Source organism: Girardinichthys multiradiatus, chromosome 5 (genome assembly GCF_021462225.1).
Source record: "Girardinichthys multiradiatus isolate DD_20200921_A chromosome 5, DD_fGirMul_XY1, whole genome shotgun sequence".
Taxonomy (NCBI): domain Eukaryota; kingdom Metazoa; phylum Chordata; class Actinopteri; order Cyprinodontiformes; family Goodeidae; genus Girardinichthys; species Girardinichthys multiradiatus.
The window spans coordinates 20950034-20968069 of record NC_061798.1 but is presented as its reverse complement, the minus strand read 5'-3'; the positions used below and the strand labels follow the sequence as shown (position 1 = coordinate 20968069).

The 18036-nt window shown below is 38.7% G+C and overlaps 2 protein-coding genes across 2 annotated transcripts; both read left to right on the top strand.

The window, feature by feature from the left end:
- Nucleotides 1-2166: 2166 nt before the first annotated feature.
- cwc25 (CWC25 spliceosome associated protein homolog) lies at nucleotides 2167-6226 on the top strand. Its single transcript, XM_047366032.1, has 9 exons — nucleotides 2167-2337; nucleotides 3387-3559; nucleotides 3651-3887; nucleotides 3969-4038; nucleotides 4241-4386; nucleotides 4542-4611; nucleotides 5134-5339; nucleotides 5484-5651; nucleotides 5753-6226. The coding sequence occupies exons 1-9, from the start codon at nucleotides 2320-2322 to the stop codon at nucleotides 5862-5864; spliced, it is 1200 nt and encodes a 399-aa protein (XP_047221988.1). The 5' UTR covers nucleotides 2167-2319; the 3' UTR covers nucleotides 5865-6226.
- A 4264-nt stretch (nucleotides 6227-10490) lies between these two features.
- psmb3 (proteasome 20S subunit beta 3) lies at nucleotides 10491-16153 on the top strand. The gene is made up of 6 exons (XM_047365359.1): nucleotides 10491-10648; nucleotides 12385-12569; nucleotides 12723-12830; nucleotides 13995-14172; nucleotides 14879-14973; nucleotides 15983-16153. The coding sequence occupies exons 1-6, from the start codon at nucleotides 10646-10648 to the stop codon at nucleotides 16029-16031; spliced, it is 618 nt and encodes a 205-aa protein (XP_047221315.1). The 5' UTR covers nucleotides 10491-10645; the 3' UTR covers nucleotides 16032-16153.
- The last annotated feature ends 1883 nt before the right edge of the window (nucleotides 16154-18036 follow it).

The following is an 18036-nucleotide window of genomic DNA, read 5'->3' as shown; positions in this document are numbered from 1 at the left end:
AAAACGGTAAAACACAGCATACATATAATTGTGAAATGAATTAAAGAAACACATTTAGACATATCAACTCATCAGTAAAGAGTTAAACTACCAGTGACAGGACTAGGACACTTCAGATTTCAGCAGGGGGAGACACCCCTTTGACCCCACCTCTGGATCCAAACTTGAATTTTCTGATTTTAAAAACCTAAAAAGGGCATTTTATGAGAAAAGGGGTTTTAACAAATGCGCAATTTTTACCTGTTTCACAATTTCTATTAGATATAACTCTAATCATATAGGCTTCTTTAGATTCAAACTATAATTTTTTGAAACTGTGTCTTTGTGAGGACACCCAACAATTTATGGTTAAGATCAGAAGGTTGACATCCTAATATATCTTCTGTTAAGAAAATAAAAAAATGTAGTACCCTGTTAGAACAATAGATCCATGAAAATTTAATTGAAAGAAAGAAGCTATTACATACACTATATTTGCAGGAGTACGGATCACCCATCTCAATCATTAAATTAATGTTTTTCAGTCACTTCAATCACAAACAGACTACTTCTACAAACATTAATGAAAGAATGAGTTGCTTTCAGGAGCTTAGTGAATTCCAGCTTGGTACCATGTAAAGATCCCTCAAGTGCAATAAGTTCAGTCATGAAATTTCCCCACAGCTAAATACTTCACAGTTATCTGTTAGTGCTATTATAACAAAGTGAAAGTGACAGGCAACAACTTCAGCCCAGCCACAAAGTGGTGGGCAATGTAAGATCACAGACGACATGAACACAGTGCATACAGCACAGATGTTGCAGGTTGTCTCCAAACGTCATGTAGCTTTTGGATTAGTTCAGGAACAGTGCATTGAGAGCTCCACTGAATGAATTTACATAGGCTGAGCGGCTGTGTTAAAGTCTTACATCACCAAAACTAATGCAAACTGTCAGATGCAGTGATATAAAGCACACTACCTCTGAACTCTAGAGCATTGGAGACATGTTCTCTGGTGTGACAAATCGTGCCACACTAACTGACAATTCAATGCAGTACAATGGATGGCTTACCTGAAAGTGTGTCATGTTTAAGGTTTGGTTCAGAAGTGATTACGGGGTGAGGCAGTTATATGGAAGCTGGGCTTGGCTCCTTAGTTTTAGTGAAAATAACTCCTTAGCTTGCCAAGATATTGTGGAATTTCATGCTCCCAAATATATGGGAATAGTTTGGGGATGCCCCCTTCCGGTTTCAATATGGCTATGCACCAGCACACAAAGCAAGAGACATTAATACATGGTTCTCAACCTGATAGAGAACCTTAGAGATCAATTAGAGGGGAGACAGCAGGCCTTACCTTCTCATCCAACATCAGCATCTGACCTCACAAAGGCACTTTTGGAAGAATAGACAAAAATTCCTATGAACACACTCCTAAACCTGTAGAAACCCTTCCCAGAGGAGATGAAGCTGCTAGAGCTGCAAAGAGTGAGTGTGCCTCATATTAAGCATAAAGGATTGAAGAATAGGATGTCACTCAAGGTGTATGTATGTGAAGACAGACAAACAAATACTTTTGGTAATACAGTATATCATAAAAATGTATTGACATTAAATCAATTTGTTATACTTTGTACAGTGCCCTTTTGCCAAAAGAACAGCACATGGTTTTCTTTTATAACATTTTACCTGCTTGGACAATGCAGAGAAAGAGAGAGCTCTTTCACCATTCCTCCTCGCAGAATATCTCTAGATTGTTTTTTTTTTTATGAGGATTTAGATTTGTGGACTAAAATGGCCATGGGAGCAGGTTGATTTTGTGTCTGGTTAACTATTTTTGTGTTGATTTGGTTATGTTTTGAAACATTATCCATGTGAATCATTTATTTATTCAAAATGTTTTGGTTTGTCAAAGAGTTTATGAGCTATGTAGTCTTACAAGGTTCCCAGGGGTTGTGGAAGAGAAACATGCCCATAGCTTCACAGGTCCTGCATTATACTTCACAGTAAGTCCATGGCATTCCTATTTGTTGTTATTAGCATTATTATTATTATTACAAAGATAATATTTTTTAAAGAGTAAAAATACATGTGGAACTCATGACGTTAGGTGCCAAAGATAGGAACTAATGTTCTTAAACTGTTGCATTCAGGGACAAGAATTTGTTGCGCCATGATCGTAACCGGAAGCATTCATACAAAACAGGAAGTGGGCAGCTTGACTGACTCCATTTTCTAGCTAGCGTTTAGTTTTTCGTTGTTTTATATTTTACCATTAACGGACTCTTTTTATCCGTCTTCATTTCTTGTTAGATTGAAAACAGAAACTAGAAATCAAGATGGGAGGCGGAGATCTGGTAAGTTTGATATAAACCCGTAGAAAACAAATTTGCTATACGCAACGCACAAACTAGTTAGTACAAAACTCCATTAGAATACGTCTTATTTAAATCTGTCCCTCTTTTCTAGTGACTTGTAGCAAGGTAAATTTAACCTTGGTTTTGTTAATTTAGCATTCAATGGTCCCAAGTGAGCTCAGTAGCTGACATAAACCACCTAAAGATAGCTTACTGTCAAATAAGGTATTTTTTTACAGACAGTATATATATATATATATATATTATACGAAGTAACAAGAATTGTGTAATTGAACGTTGATGTTTTGTTTGATACAGTGCCTTGTAAAAGTAAGCTCTTTGTAACGTTAGAACCACCAACCTCAGTGTATTTTATTTGGATTTTTTGAGATGGAATAAAATAAGTGTTGTTTGTTAGAGAGCAACAGAAGGCAATTAGTCATGTGCTCCACAAATAGTTTTTTTGTTTGTTTGTTTTACGGAAGCCTTGTCAAAGGCCTTACCACACATCAAGGGGAGGACGCCACTCTGGTCAGGGGGGATAAAAAAACAGCTTTTGGTCTGCATGCAAAACCCTTTCTGTAGCTGAAAAAATTTTCATTCTGTATCACCCTAAACAAACCATCTTGACAATAAGGTATGGTGGAAGCAGCATCAAGCTGTGGGAATGCTTTTCTTCAGCAGAAACCGGGAAGATGGATAGAGCTAAATATGGGACAGTTGTGGAAAATAGTAGTGGATCCTTCAAACTGAGTCAAATTGGAGTGTTTTAGTTCAAAGCATGTTTGTGTTAGAATTGCTCAGTCAAAGCTGAATCCAGTTTAAAATCTGTGGCAAGACTTTAAAACTGATTAAAAAATTGATTGGTACAAAATGATAGCGACGTACAGCTTTAGTTAGTGTCAGGGCTCTGATTACAACTTCAGGTTTCTGTTTGAGATATGGCAACATGTGAAAAAGTTGTAAGACTTAAGTATGAGTACTTTTTGGCAGGCACTGTATATTTTACGGGTACTTCAGGTAAATATTTTTAACATGTCTTGTTTCAGAATTTAAAAAAGAGCTGGCACCCCCAGACGATGAAAAACATAGAGCGGGTTTGGAAAGCTGAGCAGAAATATGATGCAGAACGCAAGAAGATTGAGGAGCTCCAGAAGGAGCTGAAGGAAGAACGAGCCCGAGAAGAAATTACCAGATATGCAGAGGAAACAGGAGCCATCAAGTAAGTTAGCCCTAATATTTTTTTTGTTTTTTTGGTAGTTGATGCAAAACAGTATCCCTGGAATTTTTTCCTCATTATTTTTATCCAACAGGAAAAAAGATGATCGTCTTGACTGGATGTACCAAGGTCCCGCTGGTCAGGTGTCCAGGGATGAGTACCTGCTGGGGCGCCCCATTGACAAGCAGATCACAGATCAGTACGAGGAGCCGGAGAGCGGCCCATCAGCTGAGACCGGCCTCCTTCCGGGGTCAATATTCAAACCTGCCACCCCGGCTTCTGGCCTCGATCTAGCAGCCAAGATCAGGGAAGACCCCCTGTTCCAAATCCGGTCAGTATGTCCACTTTTGTCCTGTAATTTCTGCAAATATTTGAGAGTGATGGAAAACAAATCTGTTTGTTGTTTTCACAGGAAGCGGGAAGAAGAAAAGAAGAGAGAAGTTTTGACTAATCCTGTAAAGATGAAGAAAATAAAGGAGATGGTAATTACTGGTTTACATGAAATGAGGGTTTTTTTTTTTTGTTGGTTTTTTTATCTTTTAATTATATATTTTAATATTGTACTCACCCAATCATAAAAATGCAGGGGATAATTCAACATTTCCATTAACATTTCTTTATTATGGGAATCCACATTGTATTACTAAGAATTTTAGTAAATGTTACTCACTTTTTTCCATATAGTTGCGCCAAAATCTTGACAAAAAAGATAAGAAAAAGAAGAGGAAGAAGGAAAAAAAAGAGAAAAGAGGAGATAAGGACAGGAAAAAGGAAAAGAAGCATAAGAGGAGAAGTTCAAGTTTAAGCTCAGAAGAAGGCGAAAAACACAGGTATGTATGTGAGGGAAATAAACTGCAACATTTGGTACTGCGTAAACATTTATGCAGTACATGTACGCTTTTAAATCACTTGATTTAACATTTAAATATCTTCCATCAAAATAATAATTATTAAAAAAATATGATTCCTCCATGATCTGTTTCAGGTCACACTTTCGGGATGAATCTAAAGATGGCAAATCCCGTTCACACCATGTTCCAGGATATGGTCTCCAGGTCAGCGAACATCTTGAAAACCTTCAGGCTTTTGGGGGTTTTAAGAGACTCAATTTGAAAGAGAATGGGCAGGATGTATCTGTGGTTTGGTTAAATTCTCGCTCAACAATTTCCCACTCTCATTTACTGCTAAGGAAAAATAAAGTTTGAATATTTAATTTATGCGTGGGTTCATTAGACAAAACACAGATTGGCAATAACCTGGTCCTACCTGTTAAGTTATTTAAAGAATAACATCAACACAGGATTGTGAAGCTTACTGTGGGTTTGTAGGTCTCTGAGCCAGGAGGGGAGTTCTCTATACAGGTGAAACTTTTCAAGAAGGACGTGATGTTTTGATGATGGAATATGTATGGGTCTACTGTAGCAGGCTGCATATATTTAAAGAATAACCACAGTTGGCGTGAAAGAGGAATCATCTATTGCAGTGTGTTGAGGCTGCTGTTGTTTTATTACTAAATTTCTCAAACGGGTATGAGAAAGGGAGATGCGTGCAAATAAATATCCTTTGTTTTCTCACAGCTTCCAAGCAGTAGACATCAGCAGGCTTCAGCGACGTCAGGTCACTCAGGGCGCCGAGACAGAAGCCGCTCACGATCTCCCCACAGGAACCACAAAGACAGTCGCTCTTACTCTTCCTCCTCTCACAGAGCTGACAAGAAGGCGGAGGCGAAAGATGCCAGCCCACAGAGTGAGCATTACCAAAGGCTGAGGAACCACGTGTCAAAGTAAGACTTCCTGGAATAAACCAGCTCAGATCAAGGAGTGACAATGGCACGCAGAAAATATAGTCTGAATATTAATCTGTTGCGTTGAGTCCTGTCTTTATCAGCACCCACACTGAGGTTTATTCCCTGCGTTGCCTTATGTAGGAAGCTTTCTGTGGAGGAACTGGAACGAAAGAGGCGTGAGATGATGGAGCAGGCTAAACAGCGGGAGGAGGACAGGGAAAATAATGTGAAACGATACAAGAGGCAAGATGAGCAAGATAAGCAGAGGGAGAAGAACGCCAAGCACAACCGACATGCTGGCTTTATCCAGTACGTTCGGGCAGAAGAGTCTCCTTTTGTGGGCACATCCTTGTGTTAAATACGGTAATAGGTGTTTTATGCTAAATTTTACCCTTTTTCTTTTGTTACAGTAACATGAAGCTGGAAAGTGCTGCCAGCTCGTCTTTGGAAGACAGAGTAAAGAGGAATATCCACTCCATTCAGAGGACACCGGCATCCTTGGACAACTTCATGAAGAGATAATTATAGCAAATTAGTTTATGTAGTGACAACAAACATGTTTTAAGACTGCGCCTTATATCCCAATGTCTGTCGTTTTATGTACAGATTGAGACAAAAAGATAATGTGGGTGCAGTCTGTTAAATGGAGAGCACAAAACTCCTTCCTAAGGCTTTTATTCTGAAAAGCTCATGCTACAGGAGGAAAAGCTTCTCATTGTTCTGGCTGATTTATTGAAAGCAACATTGATGAGTAGTACCTTTGTACAGTATATTGTAAATTATTTTTAATAGACTAAATTGATCTGCTCTATTCCTAACATTTTTGTTTTGTATCATGGTTATGTACCACTGTAAGTAGCAAGTGTTTAAAAATGGAACGTTTATTTGCTGTTTCATTATTTTTTTTGTGAGGTGTATCTAGCAGCAAACCAGAAAATTCCGATTGTGTTCATATGTACCTAATTAAACTCATAAAAACCTGAAGCTTTACAGAAAAAACTGTAGCAGAATGCTTCTTATTCATATCTTTGTTGAATAGGTATAAATTAAACAACAAAACTTTAAAGATTATCCAACCAAGGAATAGGATTCTTAAGGCAGTTTCTGATTGGTTTCAGTTGGTCGTCTTTTTTTGTTTTTCTACGACTTATAGAAAAAAAGTTTCACTAGCCTGTTTAACCCTAACCCTGTTGGTTAGTAGGCCTTATTTATTTACTTTAATTAAAAAGACTTCCACGTTCCTCCAGAAGTTTAAAGACTTTTCCCAGCCAATTTACTAAGGTTGAGAAAAATCACAGCTACCTTGTGACATCGGACCAGTCCACAGTGGGCCAGGTTCTAATCATTTTGAGTTTTATGAACTAGTTTTTGCACCTTTTTCTGTCAAACACTTGAGTTGAAACATTGGAACTGAGAATGGACAAGTTGACAAAAGTTCCACACTTAAGGACTAAATAGTTGACAATATAAGATTTGTTTTGTAGTTAGTAGTTACATCTTTGGTATAGTGATGGTGTTCTAAAATTGGACTAATACGATCCACAAATCTGGCCTAATTGGAGGAGTGTCAAAGATCATTTAGGTGACATGATAAACGTGGAAGAGGCTGTGATCTGATGAGACCAACACTACTAGCACTACACATTTCCTCTGTAAAGCATGGTGATGGCAGCATCATACAATGGGATGCTTCAGTAGCAACAGGGAAGTTGGTCAGAGTGTATGGGAAGATGGATGGAGCTAAACACAGAGCAATGTTTTAAGAAAAGCTGTTAAAGGTGGCAGAGGACTTGAGACGGGATGGCGATTCACCCTCCTGCAGAAAAATGACTAAACAAGGCCAAGCAAGTGCGTTTGTATAGAACATTTCAGCAATTCAAGACAATACTTCAGTTTTGGTTTTTTTTTTCAGCTGAAGAAAATGATGGCACATCCATATTGATTTGTTCTATGCATCTACCTAATGCTTGATGCATCCCTTATGCATGTTTGTAGTCACCTGGTGACATTGTGATATACAGCTGTGTGTCATCTGTGTAGTTATGGTAACTTATCTTGTTTGTTATTATTTGAGCTAGGGGAAACGTGTAGATATTGAATGGGAGGAGTCCCAGGATGGAACCTTGGGGAACCCCGCATGTGATTTTGTCAACTCAGATGTAAAGTTACCTACTGACACATAGAAGTCCCTGTTCTTTAAGTAAGACTCAAACCAGCCAAGTGCTGTACCAGAAAGCCCGACCCAGCTCTCCTGTCGCTCCAGTAATATACCGTGGTCAACAGTGTCAAATGCTGCGCTGAGGTCCAATAATACCAGCACTGTGGTTCTTCTGCAGTCTGCATTCATGAGGATGTCATTGAACACTTTGACAAGGGCAGTCTCTGTGCTGTGGTGAGCACGGAAACCTGACTGGAAGACGTCAAAGTGGCTGGTCATTGTTAAGAAGGTATTTAACTGATGACACCTGGTTTTTTTTTCAATAATCTTATTGATAAATAGGAGATTTGAGACAAGCCTGTAATTTTGCAATAGAAACTTGTCCAGACTATTTTTTCAACAGTAATTTGATAGTTGCTGTTTTTTAGGAAAATCAAACAATTCAAATTAAATGCTATGACAGGCAAAAAGTTCTTAAAGAAAGCTATGGGTAAGATATCGAGACAGCAGGAGGAGGAACTTAGTTGATGTATACAGTACAGACCAAAAGTTTGGACACACCTTCTCATTCAAAGAGTTTTCTTTATTTTCATGACTATGAATACTGTAGCTTCACACTGAAGGCATCAAAACTACGAATTAACACATGTGGAATTATATACTGAACAAAAAAGTGTGAAACGACTGAAAATATGTCTTATATTCTAGGTTCTTCAAAGTAGCCACCTTTTGCTTTGATTACTGCTCCGCACACTCTTGGCATTCTGTTGAGGAGCTTCAAGAGGTAGTCACCTGAAATGGTTTTCACTTCACAGGTGTTCCCTGTCAGGTTTAATAAGTGGGATTTCAAGCCTTATAAATGGGGTTGGGACCATCAGTTGTGTTGTGTAGGAGGTGGATACAGTACACAGCTGATAGTCCTACTGAATAGACTGTTGGAATTTGTATTATGTCAAGAAAAAAGCAGCTAAGTAAAGAAAAACGAGTGGCCATCATTACTTTAAGAAATTAAGGTCAGTCAGTCCGAACAATTGGGAAAACTTTGAAAGTGTCCCCAAGTGCAGTCGCAAAAACCATCAAGCGCTACAAAGAAACTGGCTCACATGAGGACCGCCCCAGGAAAGGAAGACCAAGAGTCACCTCTGTTGCGGACGATAAGTTCATCCGAGTCACCAGCCTCAGAAATTGCAGGTTAACAGCAGCTCAGATTAGAGAACAGGTCAATGCCACACAGAGTTCTAGCAGCAGACACATCTCTAGAACAACTGTTAAGAGGAGACTGTGTGAATCAGGCCTTCATGGTAAAATAGCTGCTAGGAAACCACTGCTGAGGACAGGCAACAAGCAGAAGAGACTTGTTTGGGCTAAAGAACACAAGGAATGGACATTAGACCAGTGGAAATCTGTGCTTTGGTCTGATGAGTCCAAGTTTGAGATCTTTGGTTCCAACCACCGTGTCTTTGTGCGGCGCAGAAGAGGTGAACGGATGGACTCTACATGCCTGGTTCCCACCGTGAAGCATGGAGGAGGAGGTGTGATGGTGTGGGGGTGCTTTGCTGGTGACACTGTTGGGGATTTATTCAAATTGAAGGCATACTGAACCAGCATGGCTACCACAGCATCTTGCAGCGGCGTGCTATTCCATCCGGTTTGCGTTTAGTTGGACCATCATTTATTTTTCAACAGGACAATGACCCCAAACACACCTCCAGGCTGTGTAAGGGCTATTTGACCAAGAAGGAGAGTGATGGGGTGCTGCACCAGATGACCTGGCCTCCACAGTCACCAGACCTGAACCCAATCGAGATGGTTTGGGGTGATCTGGACCGCAGAGTGAAGGCAAAAGGACCAACAAGTGCTAAGCATCTCTGGGAACTCCTTCAAGACTGTTGGAAAACCATTTCAGGTGACTACCTCTTGAAGCTCATCAACAGAATGCCAAGAGTGTGCGGAGCAGTAATCAAAGGAAAAGGTGGCTACTTTGAAGAACCTAGAATATAAGACATATTTTCAGTTGTTTCACACTTTTTTGTTCAGTATATAATTCCACATGTGTTAATTCATAGTTTTGATGCCTTCAGTGTGAAGCTACAATATTCATAGTCATGAAAATAAAGAAAACTCTTTGAATGAGAAGGTGTGTCCAAACGTTTGGTCTGTAGTGTATATTTCCAAGTAGTGTTTGTAGTTTATTTGGTAGTATTGTGTTTTTTTTCTCAAAATTTATTTTGGTTGGACACAGCATTGGTGCTGGACTTGATGTCTGACCACTCTTCTAATCTTCTGAACATAGTCAGAACTGCATAATTAGTCATTGTTTGATGATACACTGGTTTATATAAAATCATGTTCCTGTGTTAAAATGCCCCAGTCATAATCCAGACTTAGACATTTATGTTCACAAACACTGTTCTTCCATCCTGACTGAGATAGAGCTGTTTTGTAGTAGATCAATGGGCAAAAAGGCCAGACTTTAGATCTGAGAAGCTGCTACAGGCATACCCCACAAGAACTGGCAGCAAAGTGTGGTTCTACAAAGTACTGATTCAGGGACAACAGGGGCACAAATTTGCAGTGTAATGCATTTATGTAACGTAATTGGTGTGAATCCCTTTGCAAGGCACTGTATGCAGCTGATGCCAGCAGCCAGGTGCTGTTTCCAAGACATTTGGGAACCACTTTATATGTTTCTGAATCACAAAATCTCTGGAGCAGTTCCCAATCCTGCAAGTGCTTCATCAGGACGGATGATACCTTGTCAAGCATGGTGGTGGTCATATAAATAAATAAAAATCTCTTAAGGCATTTACTATTATTGTTATTACCTGCATCTCCTCATCACTTACGCCATAATTTGACAGCAGTTTCTTAATTTCGCTTTAACGCATCTCCACCAAACTATACCGGCAGCAATAGCTCTTCTACTGGTCCCCATCATCCAATGACATCAGCCGCTCACACACGGAGGGAGTTGAACAACCAATTACATTAACTTAACGGGATGACGTTGTGACAACGAAGTTCCTCTCTTCTCTGTGTTTCTAAATCGTGTAGTCATTCTGGGGAGTTAAAAGACCGTTTAGACCAACAAAGGGGGAGTTTACACGTTTTAACAAATAACAAAGAGAAAGCAACACTTTCAAAAATGGTAAGAAAATAATGTATTGAACTACACAGAAGCTTTAAGTTTAGAAGAAAATGTGTTAACGGCTACAAGAGCTTAGCTTAGCTTAGTTTAAATCATTAGCATGCTTTTTTGAGTTTCAGTTTTATGGCAGAAAATCTTATCCAAAAATAATTATTTGGACATTTTCCTTTAAAACGTACTTTAATGTACTTGTGAACATTATGTGTTTAGAAGTGTGTTCAGCAGTAGAAAGGACACAAGTTGTAACAGCTAAGGTAAACCTTTAACATTAGCTAAGCTAACGTTTTCTGCACAGAAACCAAACACGTACGTTTCAGTTTCCTGGGATCACTTTCAGCTTATTAATAGGTTTAAATTTACGGGTTTAAATGAACCCATGTCGTTTAACCGACCTCTATTATAATCCTGTCTGAAAGTATAAGTCGCAACTGTTTTGTAATTATCCATACGTCTGTATCTGCTCTGTCATTGTGAACGATACGATTAGCTCATGGCTAATATTAATTTTCATCAATGCTTTACTTTTATACATTTTGAGCACTCCTAATAGCCAGATACTGTTATAAAAGTGTGCAAAAATCCTGATTAGAATATGTTGTTTGTTAAGAGCACTAGTTCATGTTTTGAGTTTAGGATCGATTTTTTACCTCAATTAATTATTCATTTACCTCTGTGTTTTTTAATAGTATTAGTATTATTTTATAAGAGTTCTACAGTATGATAACCTTGATTGAATGTATCGCGGTATTTGCAGCTAAAATTTGAATGATTTACATGATTCATTTTGCTTTTATTTAAAACTGAAAGGTAACATTTATTTCTATTGCTGCTAAAATAATGTAAAATAATGTATTTTACTTGTGACATTGGTTTATTTTCAAAACGTAAAAATAATCAGATAATTTTTTGTGTTTTTAAAGGGCTTTTTGCATATATTTTTATGTGTTTTTGACATTTGCTCTTTGTAGAGTAAAAAATCATGACGAGCTGATATTAGTGGGTTAATGGGGCGGCTAGCCTGCAGTCAGCTGCTTTACAAATATTGAGTTTGTTACTTTTCAGGACCGCTGCTTTACTATGAGTGATTGGTAGAACTTCTGTAGTTTGCACACTATGAATGCTCAGGTTTTTCATAACTGGGAATATGTCCCAAAAAATAAAATAGTTTTTTATGTAAGCAAGGGAAAGCGTGTCTTTCAGCCAGCTGCTCAGTAACGTGCAGCAACATGATGGGAAGGGGTATCAGCTTCATACATTTGGAGAACACTGATCAATCAGACACTTTCTTGGGATGTCTTTTGAAGGACTTCAAACCTTTGAACGGTTTTTAAACTGCAACTTTGGAGACAGGTCCATGTCCACTAAGGTCAAAAGATCTGCATTTCTCAGAAGGAAAACTCAGGACCTCAGTGTTTTCTTTTTAATTTAGTATACTGCTCAGAATAACACCTAGAGATTTATGTCAATCATCAGTTGTCCAATGATCTTCAGTAGGAGGACCTCCTCTTTTTTTTTATTTCTAAAATCAATAATTAAAACATTTTCCTTACATTCAGCTTTAAAAACAGCTCACCTCACTTCTGTATAATGGGTAATTGACCTGATGAAACAAAGCCAGTAAGACAGTATTGTCTGAAAATAATAATAAAAAATAAACTAGAAGGAATTAGAATTTAACTGGTAAATAGATTTGTTCGCTGTTTCTGCACTGACTGACTCTCCTTCCTTTTATCTAGTCTATAATGAACTATAACGGTGGGGCTGTGATGGCCATGCGGGGAAAGAACTGTGTGGCGATAGCTGCTGACCGGAGGTATGGCATCCAGGCTCAGATGGTCACCACAGACTTCCAGAAGGTCTTCCCCATGGGAGATAGGCTCTACATCGGGTTGGCTGGACTGGCTACTGATGTTCAGACAGTGTGAGTATGCCTGGCCTTAATAATTCAGTTTCCCCACAGTAAGGCACAACTGAATTGAACATATTTGTTGCAGAAAGAAGCAAAAAATTGCAAATGTCTGTTTATTAGACCCAGATGAGTGACAGAACCTTGTTTTCTCTACATTGTTTTCAGAGCTCAGAGGCTTAAATTCAGACTGAACCTGTATGAGCTGAAGGAAGGTCGTCAAATCAAGCCCAAAACCTTCATGAGTATGGTGTCCAACCTGTTGTATGAAAGGAGGTGAGTAACTGAGGACAGCTGTAGCGCTGAGTACAAGTTTGTGTCTATACAATTCTTTTTCCGACATACGTTCTGGTGGGTTTCAAGTTTAATCATAAGTGTTGGGTTGTTTTTTTCCACCTACTGAAACATCTTGATTTCAAAGGATTAATTATGAAAAGTAGTTCTACCTCTTTGTTTTGTCTTTGTTGATATGTGATTAACAGACAACTTGTGTAAATATGTTGCATTTCAAGACGCGGCTGCTGGCTTAGCGCTAGAGCACGTGACCCAAGACCTTAGTCCTTGACGCAGAAGTCCTGTGTTTGAGCCCCGTCCCAGCGAGACATTTCCTGCATGTCTTCTCCCTCTTTCCACCCCATTTCAAGACTGTTAATTTTGAAATAACGGTCACTAGTGCCACAAAAAAATAATAATAAGTATAGAATTCATTCCAAGGTGTCACCACAAACATTTATTTTAGGTTTTAGTCATTTGTCCATCCATCATCCATCTTTTTTTTAAATTTTGAACAAACCTGTCCATTTTATTCCATTTATTTAGATTTAGTTTGATGTTAACCTCCAGAGGTTTTATCCATCTCACCAGTCAGTCGCCCTCAGATCATAAGACTGGTGAAGGTGTCTAAGAACCACCCTGAATCGAAATGAAATAAATTCAATTTATCTATGTGGTGCCAGTTCACAACAAATGTCAACTTAAGGGAATTTACAAAACAAACAAGTCCAATTATATCCAGCAATTACATGCATTGTAATTCAACCCCAGTTATAATACAACATAATCAAACTTAGATTGTAATGCCATCTAGTAAACTGTTGTCTCTTAAAGGAAGCCCTGCTGATTTTATTGAGTACGTTAAAGAAAAAGTAGTTGGAGTATTTCTGTTATTTGGCTTCATCTAGGAGAGAAAAACAGCTAATCAGATACACTTTGACTTACTGGTAAAATGAATGGGATGAAAAAGAGGGAATACATCACTCTGTTTTTCCTAGGGTCCGTATAAAAACCTGTACACTATCTTCCATTGGTTGAAAAATCTGAGAAATCAGGATTGCTCCTTTGTCATAATTACATTGTCGATATTCTAACCTGTAACTTCACTTGTTTTTAATGATCTTTTTAGAGATCACCTGTTTGAGCGTCGTTATTGTTTTGTCTTAGGTTTGGACCGTACTACATTGAGCCAGTGATCGCAGGACTGGACCCCAAGACCTTAGAGCCATTCATCTGCTCCCTGGATTTGATTGGCTGCCCCATGGTAACAGAAGACTTTGTAGTGAGCGGCACCTGCTCGGAGCAGATGTACGGCATGTGTGAATCCTTGTGGGAGCCTGACATGGTCAGTATTCACTGTGACCCACAGCTGCCAAAGTAGGAAGGAAGTTGATGTATATGTGTTTGTCAAAATGCATTAATGATCATTTGGCTTAAATGTAGCAAGAATTGCTGAAAAGTTAAAGGATTTCTTTAAAGAAATCCTAATGCTGCTTCCTACATGCCTAAAGAAATCAGCCTCCTGACTGAAGCACAAACTTTGTGATGATTTTGTGCAGAATTCTCTCCACACATTTACCTCGCATGTAACATTGACATAATGTGAAGACTTCATTCATCTTCATCATTATTTCTCCCAAATGGGGAACTCTGTTTGCATCAGTAGGACAGTACGACATCAAGAAACTCAATTCACATCCAACATCTCACACAATACAAAACATTACAAATTGCCAAAAATAAAAAGACCACAAAGGAATAAGGCCACATGTAAACATTAAAAAAGTTATTTTATGGGGAGAAAAGGAATTTTTAAATTCTATTTCTCCAGACTTGTATCTGTATCTGCGGCCTGGGTTTCCTGTGCCTGTGTTAAATATAATGAACAACAGGGCATATACATTTGGAGGCAGGAAGTAAACCCAATCCACATGCATGTGTTTTCATGTGGACTTTATGCTGATTAAAGGGAGCGTTGTGTGGAAATATGTGAGCTGTTCATAGCAAATATTTTACTAAAATGGTAACAAGTTATGTTTGTGGTCCTGCAGGAACCAGAGGACCTGTTTGAGACCATCTCTCAGGCGATGCTAAATGCAGTTGATCGGGATGCCGTGTCTGGTATGGGAGTCGTCGTACATGTCATGTAAGTGTAGAATGAACAGATCTACCACCAGATCCCCTCAGTTGGGTTGTCCTGGATTGTCCTGGTCATGCAGAAAACACCGAGATACTACATGTAAACTGTTTTAGATTAATAGAAGGGTTTTATTCTACAATCATTTCTAATTTCAACATTATCTTCAGGCTGTTAATACAGGTATCAAAATGTTTAGAAGGTGAAATGCTACATCCTAAAATCACATGAAAGGCTGAATGCACTGTGGCAGCCAGAGTGATATATTTTTCAATTTTGAATGTAATAGTCCAACATCACTAACAATATTAATCACTTTCTTTTGGTACAAATAATGTTTCATGATGACAAATCCATGGCTAGCAGAGTGATGTGAAAAAATGAGGACACCCCATTAAATATCCAGTTTACTCAAGAGAACAACGCCCCCTATGGGAATCCAAGCTGGTGGCAAGAAGCCCCAGTGTTGGGAAAAGACATGAGCTGCCAGAGAGCACATTGACTGACCTAGAGATGACTAGAGCAACATTTTCTGGACTGATTGTTGGGAGTTTTATTAGGCAAGCGCTGCAGTCAAGCCACATTACACTGTGAAGCATGGTGGCAAAGGTATTATGGTATGGGAATGTTTCTCATGCCATGGTGTACACTTTGAATACATAAAAGTACTTGAAGAGTTCATGTTGTCTTATGCTAATGAGGAAATGCCTATGAAATAGTGGTTTCAGCAAGATGATTCCAAGCGGACCAGTAAGCAAGCAGTATCTTATTTCCGGACCAGATTAACATTATGGGAGGGAACAGCCCAATCCCTGGACCCTAATCAAATGGAAACACTGTGGGTGACATCAAGCTTCCTGTTTCTGAGAAAAGCCAAGAAATGTAGGGAATGTGGTCCGTAGAATGAACAGTGTTCCTGCAGTTCTAGTATTTTGAACACAAAATTGTTTATTGGCGGTGAAATTGCAGATCTGGAAGATTAATATTGTGCTGTTTCTGTGTTTTTAATCTTTCACAGAGAGAAGGACAAGATCACCACACGGACCCTGAAAGCCAGGATGGATTAGAGCTTCTGTTTCTCTCTGCACTTCCTCCACTCAGCTGTTTTGTATAAAAATAATTCAAACACACCCGCTCTCTGTTTTCTTACTGATCCTGTTCAATAAAAAAAAAAGGGTTTAAACAAGAACCATTTGTCATCTGTGGGGATCCTCGGTCCACAATGAGCTTGAAGCTGGTTTGCCAGTTGTGATCCAAAGGATTTTGTTGCTAACCATTGGGGGACAGGCTGTACACAAATACATAAAATACATCAGTGCATAATTTAAGATTTACATTAATGTATTATTAATTAAAAAAATAATTTCTGCTAACTGGTTACCTGTACAGGTTGTACCTGGCCCCTCAACCAATGATCATGTATAGATGAGGGATGAATGGATGAAAATGTCTGTTACAAAATCAGTGATTTCATGGTTATGTGCTGCAGCTCATCATAAATTTATTGATTATAACAGACTTGCCCAAGAAGGTCAGTAGGTGGCGCTAGTGGTGATCTTGTGGAGAAAATTTAGTTCGCAGGGTGACCAGCATCCATGTACATTATTTCCTGGTTCGCTGCAGCACAGAAGCTGTTCAATTTATTTAACACCAAAATATTTAATTTTTTTTCCCCAACATAGAATGCATTCAAATGTGTTCATGACATTAAGATTACTTCATTTAAGATATATTTATTAAATAATGTATTTACTTAGCATGTGCAGCCTGAACATGATGCTGGACTGAAGTTTGTTAAATAAACTGAAGACTTATTATTTACTAACTGAATAGTATATAAGTTATCACCAGTGATTTTAGTCCTGAACCTTTAATAGAAAAATAAAATGCTCATCAGCATTAATATCATGCTAATTTTGGACTCATTAAACCAGTATGGATTTACCTTAGTACATATAGGATCAAAGGTTTACATACTCTCAGCTAATATTTGGATAAATGGCCCCTTGGCCACCGCTCACTTTGTGTAGCCATCAACAGGTTTCTGGTATAAGTGACTACTCATCAGAATTTGTCAAGTTCCTTTAAATCGGGCGGTTTTCTGGCACAAACCCTGATTTTAAGCACAGTCCAGAAATTTCTAAAAGATTTGAGGTCAGGGCAGTTCCAGATGATACAATTAACCTTCTTTACTCATTCCAAGACATGTTTGGGATTGTTCTGCTGGAACCTGATTGTGTTATAGATTCAGTTGATTTGAGGTAACGCTGAAAAATTTGGAAGTCGTCCGTCATTCCATCGACTTTGTGTAATGCACCAGTTTTTAATGGCAGCAAAACAGCCCACAGCATGATCTTACCACCACCATGCTAGACAGTAACATGTTCTTAAGGTTGTTCTTAGGTCTAAAAAGCCTCACCCTGACGTCTCCATGTATTCTTGCCAGTGTGGCCATTTTAGCTAAACCCTTGGATTTTTCTCCAGCAGGCATTTGGTTTGTTCATGTGGGCAGTGGATCTTGGACCAGGTATCACCTTAGCCAGTGTGTTTCAGCATCTCCCAGTTTGGGCTGTGGTGAATCCAGGATGGTTCTTAAACATCCACCCAGTGGATGTCTTATGAGGGCGACTGACTGGGTCCAAACTTCAACACAGCTGGATGGTCCAACCCGCCAAAGAACCCAATAACACACCAAAACAGGTTTTGGAGGGTTAACATCAAGCTTCTGGGTTGGGCCCCGACCTCAGCCCTTTTCAACATTGACGGAGTATGTTTAAAAATAGGGTCTGAACCTGGAAACCAACAGTTCTGCCAAGAAGAGGGGTCAAATATTCAACCAGAATTATGGCAGGACAGTTTATGGCTGCAAGCAAGGTACGGTTTACCCAAATATCAGCAGGGATTCTGGGAATGAGTGTTTAATTTCAAGTCCGTGTAGATTAAAAAAAACCAAATGCATTAAATTTAAACTTATGCATCAAACTCTTATAAAGCAAATCCCAAAATTAATGATTGTCATGAGCGTATGAAAACTTCTGAAAAGAATTGTATATTAAAAAACAAAACAATGTA

What these genes read in the sequence shown, in the direction of transcription:
- cwc25 (XM_047366032.1), top strand. An exon ending in TGAAGAAAATAAAGGAGATG is followed by an intron (nt 4,039 to 4,240) that starts GTAATTACTGGT and finishes TTTTCCATATAG; the next exon opens with TTGCGCCAAAATCTTGACAA. An exon ending in CTGAGGAACCACGTGTCAAA is followed by an intron (nt 5,340 to 5,483) that starts GTAAGACTTCCT and finishes TGCCTTATGTAG; the next exon opens with GAAGCTTTCTGTGGAGGAAC.
- psmb3 (XM_047365359.1), top strand. An exon ending in GCTACTGATGTTCAGACAGT is followed by an intron (nt 12,570 to 12,722) that starts GTGAGTATGCCT and finishes CATTGTTTTCAG; the next exon opens with AGCTCAGAGGCTTAAATTCA. An exon ending in CCTTGTGGGAGCCTGACATG is followed by an intron (nt 14,173 to 14,878) that starts GTCAGTATTCAC and finishes GTGGTCCTGCAG; the next exon opens with GAACCAGAGGACCTGTTTGA.